This window comes from Fundulus heteroclitus, chromosome 9 (genome assembly GCF_011125445.2).
Source record: "Fundulus heteroclitus isolate FHET01 chromosome 9, MU-UCD_Fhet_4.1, whole genome shotgun sequence".
Taxonomy (NCBI): Eukaryota; Metazoa; Chordata; class Actinopteri; order Cyprinodontiformes; family Fundulidae; genus Fundulus; species Fundulus heteroclitus.
Genome location: NC_046369.1, coordinates 25421822 through 25435628, shown reverse-complemented (window position 1 = coordinate 25435628; position 13807 = coordinate 25421822). Strand labels below are relative to the sequence as shown.

Sequence of the window (13807 nt, the reverse complement as noted above, 5' to 3'; positions counted from 1 at the left end):
CAGCAGAAACAGTGAAGACCCAGACAAGCTGGTTAAAGCAATGCGAAAAGAAGTTGAAGACCCATGTGCTCAGACACAGTCCTGACTGCACTTCAGTTTGGTACTTGGAGAGATTTGAGAGGCCGATGTGGTGATACAGAAGATTATTATTTTTAACTTATTCCAGCTAAAATGCCCACCAACCTGAAGTCTAGATCCATAACTACATAAAGTTATTTCAGATAAGACATTTAACTGTTTTTCATTACGGTCGTATGTTGACAGGCCTGCTAGATGGAAGTCACAGTCACTTTTGGTTTTTATTACCACACGTGTGACCTAGTTCATCCGTCCGCTTTAAGCAGAGATCGACGAAGAACGGAAGCGCGGACCAGGAAAAGACCTTTATTTCCCCCAGCAGGTTTGACAAGCTTCCAGTCCGACCTGTTGTAACAACAGACGCAATACCCTTACCAAATTTGGAACATCCTGCAGAGAACCACGTCAGCAGACACACAAAAGTCAATTGCCTCATCCCGCAGAGGTGACCAATGCTCTGGCTGAAAGTTTGGAAAATGTTTCCAAAGCAGGCTCGTTGGAAAATGAAACCAGGAGGAAGATCACCCCCACGTTCAGATTGTGCTGCTGAGCGTGAACACCTGTGACGGATCGGTGTTTGTCTAGCCACTCTTACACTTCGCAGTTAATGGGCCATAGACGGAAATATTTCCCAGGAGTGAGAAAATTGATTGGTCAGGTCGACCAAGTCCAGCAGCATAGAGACAACCAGACTGGGAGGACATTACCCGATTAACCGATTCCATCCATGAACTGGACCCTTCTCCTTTTAAAAAGTCTCTATTTCTTTCCAACGTCCACTTCCCCTTTTAGTGGTGTGTGCAGGAATAATCAGCATGAGGAGATTACACGTGAAACAAAAGGCGAATTAGAGTGTTTACAGTTTGGTGTCAGGAGGGCCTTGAAGGAAGTCTACTGATAGTAGCTGCATCTTGAGAAGATACTATCCAACTGCAAATAAGAGATTAGCTGCAGACGATAACATCCACGAACACGTAAAGCGTCAGGATGGCCTGCTAGACGACAGCAGGGCGGACACGAACACAAACTGTGGCATTAAAAAGCCTTTGACCTGTTTCATGACAAGTGGGCCCGGTGTAGAGCATCCAATCAAATCATCACATCCCTGTTAAAATACCAGGGATTAAGACCTAAAAAAAAAAAATCTAATTATGACTATTCGTTTTCAACCATCTTTATCTTTTGTTCGACATAAATCCTCTACAATTCAACTGAAAAGGAAGAAATCCTTTAGGATTAAAGGAGAAGCAATAACCTTGTTTGCACACTTAAATTATTACTTTCCTTGAGCACATTTTGATTGAACTTTAGCGTTCAGTCTCCAACATCTTGACTTGGACGGTTTGTTTTTCCCATAACAAATTCATTATGACGATGTGATTTAATAGTTTTTTGGTAATATTTGATCAGCGTTATATAGTGTTATAGTGTTATAAGCAATACGACTCACAAAAATGCCAACATGCCAATGTCCGCTAGCAAATCTACAAGGCAACAACTCTACACACCTAAATTATAAATATAACCACAATTCCCTAAACTATGTACTGCTGAAAGAAAGGAAAAAGAAGAGAAATGGAAAAGCAGGGGAAAGTGGGGCCAACTGAACAGACCAAACTATGTTTGTGGGTACGTAATGCCTATGCTTTAGAAACTCTCCAGTCTGCACATGCTCCTTTTTTATAGATTTCCCATTAGGAGTCAGTTCTGCATGTGAGGATGAGAAACTCCATCCATCTTCATCTTGATCCTTCCAGCAGATACTTCTGGGTCTGAGGTCTAAACTGACTGCTATTTGGAAGTGTCCCTCTGTGTAGTTCCTGAGAAAGAAAAGTAACCCCAGAGCATGATGCTGCCACCGCCGTGTTTTACTGGTGCTCTGATGGTAATAAACAGGGCTTTGTGTATAAAACATATCCCTTTTTAGGGTTACCACTGGCCTCTTGCAAGCTCTCATCATAACTTGAACATTGCAATTTTACCTGAATATGGAGCTAAATGCGGAAATTCAGTCTGAAGAAACTCATTGCTTACCTCCATCAATCAGGGACTCATTCGCCTCCGACGCAAGCCAATCAGCTTTGAACTGCTCCTCCTCAAAGCCAATCAGTGTCCTGGATCCGTCTTAAAAGAACTTTAAATCCAGCTCAACTTCTACCCAGCAAGCAAGCAGTCGCTGTGCGATGTCTGATCTGGACTCAACCCATGACCGGATTCAACCCACCTCCATCCCCTTCTCCACCATCATAGCAGCTCCATCTGGCTTTCCTATGTGCTTCTACAACCTTGTTCCTATTAGAGTGTAATTCCTCCTGGACTCTACAGAATTCACTGTCATATCTCAATCGGTCCGGCAGAAGACCGCCATGTTGAGCCTGGTTCTGCCAGAGGTTTCTTCCCAAAGGGGAGTTTTTCCTCTCCACAGTCGCTTCAAGCTTGCTCATCATGGACAATCATGCAAACCTGTGTTTATCAAATTGGACATCTAGCTCAAGCAGATCATCATATGGACTAAACAAACTTCTTCTATCTCCACTCCACCACCAGTTTCAGGCCTGGGGGATCATTCCTATTCTCATACACCTGCTTATGCATATTGAAGTATAATTCAGCGTGAATGTTTCCTGCCGAGGTCTGAGCGCCAAAGTCTTAAAATATTGTATCAATAAATTCTTCTAATTGTCTCTTCTTTCTGTGTGAGTTTTTCAGATTGAAATGATGTATTATCAATTGACACAGCTGCGCTATTTTTTTCCCTTTCAGATAAGGTCGTTCTCTTCTGCTTTACAACTTCACTTTAAATTAGCTTTTTTATTTAAGGTATTTTTATTCTATCCCATATCCTCCAGAGTTGAATTTTTTTTTTATTCTGTAACGTAGTTGTTAGTGTTTTTTTTTGCTCTATAATCAAAGTATTTCTTTAGATAAAAGGAATACATTATATATTAGGATTAGGACAGCTGAACCCAGTTTAGGTTCATTAGCATCACTAAAATTAAAAGCAAATGGAGAGTCAAGAAGACTGAAGGCTGAAAGTACATCAACAATCACTAATGCAAACAACTTCCACCTTTTTAATTGCAACTGTTCTCTGTTTTTCAGATGTACTTTATATACGAATACAATCAGAAAAGGTTAAGATATAATATTATTTATCTAATTTTTAGTTTGTTACATCTCAAAACCATGAATTTTAAAAGGTGGTGTGTATATGTCTGAGAGCCCCTGTATACGACTGATGTCTTCAACAACTGCACTCAGCTACCAATTAATATTAAATGTCAACAATAAAAACTGCATAGATATTATCCCAACGCCATAAAACTGGACAATCCTTGCTTTGCCTGCAGCTACAATAAAACTGTGACGGTGAAATTATTGACGTGCTTTATTTACCACCAACTATTCCCATAATGAGGATAATAGCGGAGGGAGGTTTAGGAAATCACGTGGTCCGGTTTTCTGATGGAGGACTTTTCTGCAAGGGCTGAGCTACGATTGCATCAGAAAGCAGTTTTTTTTTTTTTTTTTTCATTTAGAAAAGAAAGGCGGACAAATAAAAGTATCCATATGTGGAAAGCACAGATAACATGCTCTAAAAAATCTTCTCACCAAAGTAGAAAAAATAAAACCCAATAGAGCCCAGTTTACACGGGTTTCGGGTTCCAAAATACAGGAAAAGAAGCTGGTGGGGCAAAGCCCAGAGTCAGCAGTGCAGGTAATCCGTGTTTACCTAATGTAATCAAACCGAGCCCTCGCCCTTAACATGGCAACACCTTTCCCAGTGGTTGAAAGACACAGACGACTGTCGTTTAGAACCTTTTGTCTTAAGTATTCATCATTTCAGATAAAAGTCGCACTAACTAACTCGCTCATCCAGTCTGGATAGGCTGCGCTGTATAAACGCATAGGACTGTGTGATACATATGCATGTTTACACTAATGTACGTTTTTGAATATTTCTGCAGCTCCTGGAGAACAAATCAAAGTTATCACACCGTGCAATGATTTAAAACGAGCCACCACCTGGGCGACGTACGTGTGAAGGTGGCGCGTAGGCCGATCACAGACGCTCTGATGTACAGGTGACGAATCTGTGTGGCATCGGTTCTGGTACAGAAAGAAGATATTTGTGACGGTTTAGCGAAGTAGCCGGGCTTGCACTGAAACAGAAACCCTACACCGCGCGCAGCACTTTGAGCCCAGCACAAATCACAGCACAGCCACTATAGGTGTGCAGGATCTTCACGCTGGCTGGCTGCTCAGGTCAACGTCAAAAGCATTAGAGTAAAACATGACGGCCTTTTTATCTGCTCCTTCGAGCGCGTGAACATTTCGGGTGTTTTACAGTAACAGGACACAACAACGTCTTTAGCAGAACAATAAGATTAACGTGCTTTGCTATTCAGGACCAAATAAAGTGCTCAATCTAAAGAGAAGAAGAAAAAAAAAGAACGAAGGGCGGACAGAACGTGAAAGAATGACGTTTTGAGCTAAACGCAGAGGATTAATATGGGGAAGTGATTCTGAAGCAGCGCACAAATGGCTCTCCCTGAAGACCAGCACACATCCATACAGGAGAGGGCAGGAAGTTGTTGGCGCTGAGTGAGGAAGTAACCCCGTTTCCTGGAATTGCTCCACAAGCCTCTTTATCTGGCAAGGTAAAGAAATGCCGGCATGGTAATTTGCAATAAAATACTTTCAGCTCAGCATGGAGTGGAGAGAAAGCGCAAAGTAAACAGTTTCACCCCTGAGGGGGCTCTGCTGGCCCACACAGCCAGCACAGACACCAACCAGACAAGCTGTGCGTAAACCTCACACAGCCGGCGAGTCTCCAGCCCCGGGTCTGCTTCAGGTTCAGGGTGGTGCCTGACTGAACAAATAGATTAGCGCCAGCGAAAAAACAGGTAAATCATGTGATTAACTGGGAAGTCTCAAGCTAATTCTCTACAGTTGTTCTCCAAACTATGAAGTGCATTTGAAACCTGATGAACCCCAGGCCTCAGGAACATCACTGCCCTGTGCCACGGCTTCCTGCTCGAATTCAACGGCAACAAACCGTGACCGGCAAAACGCTGCAGGTCCGTAGTTTGGAAAGAGAAAACGCTGGTTGGGAAGACGGGTAAAAGGATGCATGAAGTTCTGGATAAAAGGGGCTAAAAAGTGGGCTGTGGCCTTGCTGAACATCTGGAAAACTAGGGAGTGTTAGCAGAGTACGAAGCCGAGCTGTTTCTGAAACAACAGGCCAGCAGAACACGCCGGTGTGCGCAGGTTTTACTGTCAGCCTGCGTCAGAGTACGACTGGAGAAAGAGACGAAAACAAGGCGAGCGGTCCGGGAAAGACCAATGTTGGGGACTTCCCCCGCCCGTTTCTTTTTCTGAATGATCCTCCTTTTAAAGCTTCACGCCTGATGATTTTACTCTGTTTCAACCATGGATGAATCAGCTACAGATAAGACAAGATAAGATTACTATATTGACAAGAGCAGATCCAGGTGGGCTCCCAACAATGACCATACAGGCACGCACTAACACACATGCATACTTACAAGCTGCTCCGTGAACTAAAGGGTTTTTACCTGCAGACACGCAGCATAACACAGCTTTAGGTCAGGACTCTCTCAGTGGAACGGCGGTAGAAGGAAACTAAGTGATACTATGACAGTCCTAACTTCCTGAGTGTTCTGAGGAAGTTCAGTCGTTGTTGTGTTTTATCGATCAGGGAGTTGATGTCTGACGTCCATGTGGTCCTCTGAGGTCCTCTGAGGTATGTGTTCCAGGGAATCTAAAACTGGAGTCTTGCTCCACTCTTTTTACGAGGATTGGCTGATGCTACTTGATTTTTTTTTTCTCCTGAAAACATCCGTGCATCCATTTTTCTACCACGTCTATCCCTATTGGGGTCACGACGGGTGCTGGTCCCTATCTCCAGCAGTCAATGGGCGAGAGGCGGGGTACACCCTGGGTTATTTTTTCTATTTCGTCTTCAGTGTCAGGTTGTTCTAGGAACACCGTCAGCCCGTCTCTGTGCCTCCTCTTTCTATGCACTCTCATCTTCTCACCTTAAGTGATCAGCCCTACCACAGTGATGTCATCTGCAGATGTGATCATTTTCTTGGTGGTGCGGTGTACCGTGAGATGAGAGGGGGGGTGGGGGGTGGAGGGGTGATAGGGTGCCAATCTGATCTAGGGCCCAGAGTGGATGGGACGGCTGCTTTGATGCGCCTCAGTAATCTTTCTAGGCACTTTCTAATGACCGGAGACAGAGCCACTTTCCCAGTGTTGACTTCTGCTGGCTGAAGGATGACAGCCTGGTAGGAGGAGCTAATCTGGTGCGTAGTGCAATCTGGGCTCAAACGTTTTCACACACTTTGGCCACTGAGTCACACTGTAATTTTAAACGTGTGTTGCAATTTTAGTAAATATTTTACAATTAGGTTCAGACAATGAAAGATACTTGGACTGCAATTGGTAATAACAGCTTAGGTACCAGAACTGAATGCTGCAGATTATGATATCTCTTGAAAATACCTGTCGGGTTTATTTTGATGACAAATCGTAGTACAATCCGAAACGGTTCCCACTGACATCATTCTTAGTAATCAAACACCTCTGTCTTGATCCTTTTCTCTAAAAGCTCGTCCGTTCTCCTTTGTACTTCAATCTGATGTTCTATACTCCAAGTACTCTGCCTTTCTGCTTTCAGGAAAAAGGGCTAGCATTACAGTCTGGACACAACAGCTGACCTGCAACAGCAGCAGATCAGCTTTCTAGGTTATTCTTAATTCTGCCTTTTTGACATGGTAAATTATGATATCAGATGATCAATGCAAAAGCAACATTGTGTTTTCCTTTATATGAACAAACCAAACCCAGTTTAACGTGAGTGTGGAGTGCAGAGAGGGATGGATAAGAGAGAAAAAGGAGAAAGAGTCGTTTAAGACAGAATGTATTTTAAGGCAGATTATTATAAACAGTCACAATGTTACAACCCAATCTGGAGGTCAGTAAATAATGGAGAGCTGTGGGCTGTTCAATGAAGATCTTTGTCTTCCTGAGCACAGGCTGAAGCTTGATGGAGATAAATCACATTTCACACCACGCTCCAGCTTGGGTCAAATGGAAGTAAACCATGGATGACACAATTGCTGGCCTTTGTCGGTTTGCACAAGGCAAGACATGCGCGCACACAAAGGTCCGCACACACTCACGGTAGCTTGTCTATTGTTCGCACTCTGGGGTAAAATATGTAACCATCCGCATGCCCACACCCAAAGAGTAGCACCATGTCGTGTGGCACAACAATGACACCTACGCTTATCCAAGGAGAACGCTGCTCGCCTCCTCATCAGTCAAAGCGCTTGCCCCTGCCTCCTAAAGCTGAGATACTCAGCTGTAATCTCCTTGTTCTGTATGATTGTGACAGCAATGACGTCAATAATTTTAGCTCAAGCACTTCTTCAAACCGTTTCATCCATCAAAATTAAATGTCCGATGCGTTTGTTCATTCCTTTCTGTCCGTGCCAGGCATACTTTCTCAAAAAAGATGCACGACGTGCAACGACGCAACGCAGCAAATTCTTCAAAACCCAAAGCTCGAGGGAACGACAGAAAAAGAAAGACAGAAATGTGGTAAAACGTCGCTTCGTTTCACACAGAGAAGATGTGAGCGGTGGTGTTTGCAACAGCGGAAGATGATGTAATGATTCCCGCATTAAACAGATTATCTTAATTTAGTTTGCAAGATGGGGTGAGATGTTTTCGCAAATGAGAATAAGAGATGCTTGACTCCGGTGGCAGGAAATGGGGTTGAGAGAAAGAGGGGGGGGGGGGGGGGGGAGACGTGCGGCAAACGTCCACGGGCTGGGACTCGAAACCGGGACGCCGCCTCATTTCACGTGAGTCGCTCACTCTAACCCCGCGCCACCGCCACGCCTGTCAGGACGCTTTAAGAAGTTGTCCATAAATAAACTCTGACAATATGACAGAGGAACTGACAGATCATGTGAGAGAAGTGTTTGTCGGGATGCACCGTGTTATAAAAACATGATGAAAAGTCAGAGGTGCTCCTTAAATAAATAATAATTTCAAGTTAATGGGGAGTTTTCCTCTCCACTGTCGCTTCATGCTTGCTCAGTATGAGGGATTGCTGCAAAGCAATGGACAATGCAGACGACTCTCCCTGTAGCTCTACGCTCTTTCAGGAGGAGTGAATGCTGCTTATCAAGACTTGATGCAATCTGCTGGGTTTCCTTATATAGGAAATTTTTGACCAATCTATATAATCTGACCCAATCTGTATAATCTGATTGAATTTGACTTTGAAAAGTGCCTTGAGATGTTATGCTTCATGAATTGGCGCTATATAAATAAAACTGAATTGAATTGAACTAAATGTGTGAAAGGAAACATACAGATCAGCATGCACACGGCATCGCCCACTGTAAATGTCCAAGAAGACTACCAGCCAGAGTCATCTACTAAGTTATTTTTGCAATCTTACTGCAGACGTTTGGCTGCACTGGTGCCATAACCCTAATACATATCACAACTTTGGACAACAAACTACACGGATAAAGGACAGAGGTGAGGATGCAAAATTAAAAAGTTACATTTACTCATAGTGCAGACTAGGAATGTTAAGTATCTCTTCATACTGATGAAGTTTTCCCTTTTCTTACCCATTAATTTTTTTTTTAAAACCAATGCTTTTCAAATAGGGTCGAACCACGGATATTTAGTCATCATAAAGGGGGAATTTCACACAGACCATGTCTAGCACATATATTTAGGAACCTTTTTAACTCAGTGCTAAATCAGCACTAATCTTACAATGTCAGCAAAATAAAAACGCTTAATGAACGTATGGAATAACTGTTTTCAAACTCTATAGACTGATCTGTTTGAAATAAAGTAGTTAATTAGGGTGTCTAAATTATATATAAAACAACAAAAGAGCTACATGTTTTTGGCTTTTCTACAAAAAAAATTTTAACAGGGATCCAGTAAGGGTTAAAAACTAAAGGCTGCAAAAGTTTTAAACGGGGAGGTACATTACAGTGCCTAAAACAATCATTAGCAGGTAAAAAAGCCCAGAGAACAGAAAGAGGAGAAAATCCTGGTGCACCGAGTGCAAGTGTGCTTGGGAGAAAAAAGGAGAGAAAAACAAGGAGGGAGGAATGTCAAACACCAGCAGCATTCCAGTGTTTCTCCTTGCACAGCCTGCAGCACTTTTACATTGTGTTTTCGTCCTTTGTGTGATATCGCCATTCATAAGTCACCTATGGTGCTGTGAAAAAAAAACAGCATCACGCGGAAAAACACAACAAGCGTCAATCCAAAGCGAGTGGTTACAACGGCTTTTGATGTAAAAATATATTTTACTATTCGGGTACATTTGCATAAACACTGCACAGCGACTTTTGTAACCCATGTCCAGAGCAAGGAGTATAACGCACACTGGAAAAATAAAGGCTGCTATAAACACAAATAAATGAAAAATAGCAAATTCACACACTAAAAGCATTTTTCATTAAAAAAAGGGCCTATGCCTGAAATCTTACCCTTCTAACATGAGTTGATAAGTCAATTCCTTCCCCCAGTGTGTACTCGTGTTGCCATTTTGTTCCCGTAAACAAACCCTTTTGTAACCATGTACTAAACCATTGCATTTATTTATTATTAATTTATTTCTCATTGTAATTATGTCCGTTTTTAAAAATGAAGAAGATAAACAACCCTGAAATACTTCAATCTCAGCTGTAATTGAATGAAGTCGTATAACTGAACGGTAAGTGGCTTTAAGCTGCTCCCTGCTTCCTCTGGTTGTGGTTCTGATCCGTCTATAAGAACTACGACAGACTACGACTCCTGATCAACCTAACATGCCACTGATGGACAGCGTTTGATCAGAATAAGAACCAGAATCAGCTTTATTCACAAGCTTTTTGACACAAGGAATTTGACTTCGCTCCCAATTTGACTTCGCTCCCACTTTGCTCTCAGCAAAGACATTAATTATATAACAGCAAATAAAAAATACATGTTACACACATATTTTTTTATGTGAATATGTTTATGTTTTTACAAAAATGGGTTCACACCAGTTCCGGTGGTGTTGCACGCAAACTTCACCCGTTTCACAGATGGGTCCACTAAGGTGGTCATTTGTGTACAGACCCTTTTCCTCCCACTACACCATGATCAAATAACAGAAAAATGACTTTGTTGTCACTGGTTATCAAAAGAAGTACAAAACCTTCCCTCCACTGGGGGAGGACAAGTCAAGAGCTCCATACCAAGCAGTCAAAACTGTAAAAGTATAAAATGGTGAAGAGCCAAAAAAAATAAAGAAAATCAGTCCCTGTTGACTAGAAATGTAAATTATCAAAAAAATGCATGAGGTCATAGTCGTCATCAAACTAGGTGTAGACAATGAAACTTCATAGACATTAATGACATTCTGACTGTTTTACATTTTTCTATTTTGAGTCACACATATTTCCTTTCCAAAGCATACATGTGTTTATGTGACGGATGATATTAGAAATATGTAATTCTGATTATGTTATTTATTTATTTATCAGATGCAATTAGCCCACATTTTCCTCACTCTTCTCTTTGTTTTCCATCATCATGGTTTCCCCAGCGCTTTGCGTGAGTTTAAGCTTTTCTACCATCCAAGTCTTTGGACATCAAGTCTGGTGGAAGTTGATACCACTAGCCATGCAGAGAATTAAGACATGTCACCTGAAATATTAGAGTTTACATCTTTCACACCTGCGATATTGCACACATTGATACTGGGGTCCCATATATTGTGCAGCTCTAAAGCAGTTCTGTCTCATAAAAAGATCCATTCAGTGAATGCTAGATCAGGGGATACAATGTAATTATGCATTCAAGTCAGAACTTGAAGTCGGGGAGTCGGAGGTTTCTCACCCATTCCAACTTCAGAATCTAATATGGCTGCCTCGTTTATAAAACTAAGTGATAGGCGATATTAAACAATGCATGGGCACTTCTGAGGATTTGTGTCACATGTCTTTACACAACCTTGGTCTATAAAGCTACGTTCTGTTTGACTTCTACTTTATCCTTCTGTTCTCTGCGCATGCCGGTGGCTTTGGGGTCTTGAACCGTTTAGACTGCAATCTGATGACGAATGCATTTAATAGTATTTTTTTTTTTTTTAATCAGATTTCAGCAAAAGAAAATAAATCTGAATTGAGCATCAAGACCTGCGTAAGACTTTGACCAAGATCGTGCACTCTGATGCACTTTTTAACTTCTTAAAATCTGATTAAAGGTAATGAACATAGGGCTGGATGATATAGGAAAAAAAAGCATATCGATAAAATTGAAATTTTATTGATAAATATCAATAATTATCAAAAAAGTGCAGCATTGGGCGTTCTATGCTCTTGCTTAGCGACCTATTTGTAAATAAAGAACACATAAGCACTGAATTAAAACGCAATCCTTTATTAAACCAACTTTTTACCAAAAATGCAAGTTTTTAAAAAGAATAACTTTTGGAGGGGGGCGGAGCTTGGTTCCTGGGTCTGCGTTTGTGATTGGTTGGGAGGATGTAATGACTGTAATATTAACCTACTTGATATGCTAGATATGGTAGGAAACCTGTTCTATTGAACTTTTTATTGACCTTTTTTTCTTTTTCTATCATCGATATACGTCTATCAATCGTTATATATTGTTATTGAATGATCGATCATGGTCATGGACTTGATGAGTAAGTGGGAATCATTTCCCTTCACTTTCGGCTGGAATCAAAACGAAAGCGTCTCTCAAAGGGCCTGCAGCACTTTTGATCTCCTCACAAGTGTTATGGTCCTTAAAATAAGAAGAATCTGAATCTGTTGAAAACCAGGAACCGGAAGCTCAGACCTCCCTCAAAGAAAACTGGAAATCAGTGTCCAAAAGGGAAAAATCCTGATCCTCAGCCCTGACCTGTGTGTGAGTGTATGTGGAGGTTCACTGCATTCACAAACCACTTATGAACAAAAAGGTCTGCCTGAACGAAACCGACAACTCGCACACGTCCTTTCAGGTAAAAGCAATCTGAATCACTCAAAACCTGAAATCAGAAGGTCAAATCTCAAAAGAAGCTTTTTACTGGCCAGGAAAAGCCTGATCAAGTACACCTCTACGTTTCACCCTTCCTGTCCTTTTATCCCACACACTCAGAAGATGTGCACTTGACATTTAACACCAACAAAGGTGACAAAAAACTCGCCTAGCAACTCAGAGCCTTGATAGGAGAGAAAAGCCAAAAGGTCCTTGCATTTTTACTCTTAATTAAAAAAAAAAAACCGTATCTACCCCTCCCCACAGACAGCTCTTCTAATTACAGCACGGCAGCCTAATGAAGATGAAGAGTCCATTTTGAATCCTCCAGCTCTGGTTGACAACATCTGGACAGCGGTGCAGCCCAGCTCAGTTTAAGGCCCCCTTTTTTAAACGTGACAAAATACATCCCTTATCTGCGTTTTTTTTTTTTTTTTTTTTTTGGGAAGAAGGCAACCATTTTAAGCAGCTGAAACTCAAAACTTACACTGTGTGACTAGGGGGTTAAATGGAAAAAAAACACACACACGCACGTCGACGTTTGGTTAAAAGGGGTGAATAAAATACTACACTGCCCTCTATTTAAAGGAAGCGAGTAAAATGGGGGGTCCCCTTAAAGTCAAGAGGCGTTTTGCTAACTTTAACCGAGCCTTTTCGAGACAGACAGGAGCTCCTAAGGCGCGGAGCGACGCAGAGAGAGATGCTACGCCTGCCCCGCGTCCCACGGATGCCGAGGCAACACACACAAAAAAAAAACGTGTTTCACACAAACTATGAGCTCCGAAACAAAGTTCTGGAAAAACTTACCGAGCGTTAGCCGAGTGAGGCAGAAGAACAGGAGAGCCGTGCCCAGGAAGAAACCGGGTAGGTGTTCCATATTTTCTGTAAAATCCACATAGGGCAGCCAGCCCAAAAAAAGTTGAGCTGTCTCCCGTCAACGGTTACTTCTCAAAAGTAGGACGGAGGAAAAAAACGTCTCACCGGAGGGTTAACGCGAAGTTAAAAAGGTTCAAACCCAGCTTTGGTGCCCGCTTACAACATCTCGCTACTCGTCTACATGTGTTCTACGAGTTGTTGCGCTAAATTCGCTTAAAAAAAACACCCCCCTCCTCAAAAAAAAAAAAAGTTCAGTTCATCTGCGCAGCCACGGCGCTGAGAGAGTCTCGCACCTCTACGCTGCGCTCAAGTCAACACGACCGAGAAAAAAAAACATATCCTTCCGCTCAAAGTCAGGGGATCTATTCATCGGGTTGAAAAAAAAGATGGTTAAATGTCTTGAAAATAATACTTTTTTAAAGTAAATATAGCAGCGTTTGTCACGATTTTTATGAATGAGATAACTGATATTTTATCATGGATAAACCATGAAAGGTGGGGGAAAAAAAATAGAAGTAAGTCGTTCTCGGTGTCGTCGTGGCGGAGGAATTTTTTTTCTCATTTTTCTACTTCTGGTGGAGTCTGGTATGACTCAAAGTTAACCCGTTCAATGAGTTTTCGTTCTTCTCCGAACACCGTGAATTGTATGTTTTCCCCCCGGTATCTCTCTTAAAACCTACGCCTTAGTAGCTATCTGCTTTTTAAGTCACCTTAAACTACCCCAGCTGTCCCCATAATGCGTGCCCAGGTTTCAGGTCCACTTTGA

The 13807-nt window shown here is 42.0% G+C and overlaps 1 protein-coding gene across 1 annotated transcript in view; it reads right to left on the bottom strand.

Moving 5' to 3' along the window:
• notch2 (notch receptor 2) overlaps positions 1-13336 on the bottom strand; it is a 55096-nt gene extending 41760 nt beyond the window's left edge. The window contains exon 1 of the mRNA XM_012864808.3: positions 12973-13336. Coding sequence (XP_012720262.3) covers positions 12973-13042 — 70 coding nt within the window. The 5' untranslated portion in view covers positions 13043-13336. The remainder of the gene's footprint in view (positions 1-12972) is intronic.
• Between the last annotated feature and the right edge of the window lie 471 nt (positions 13337-13807).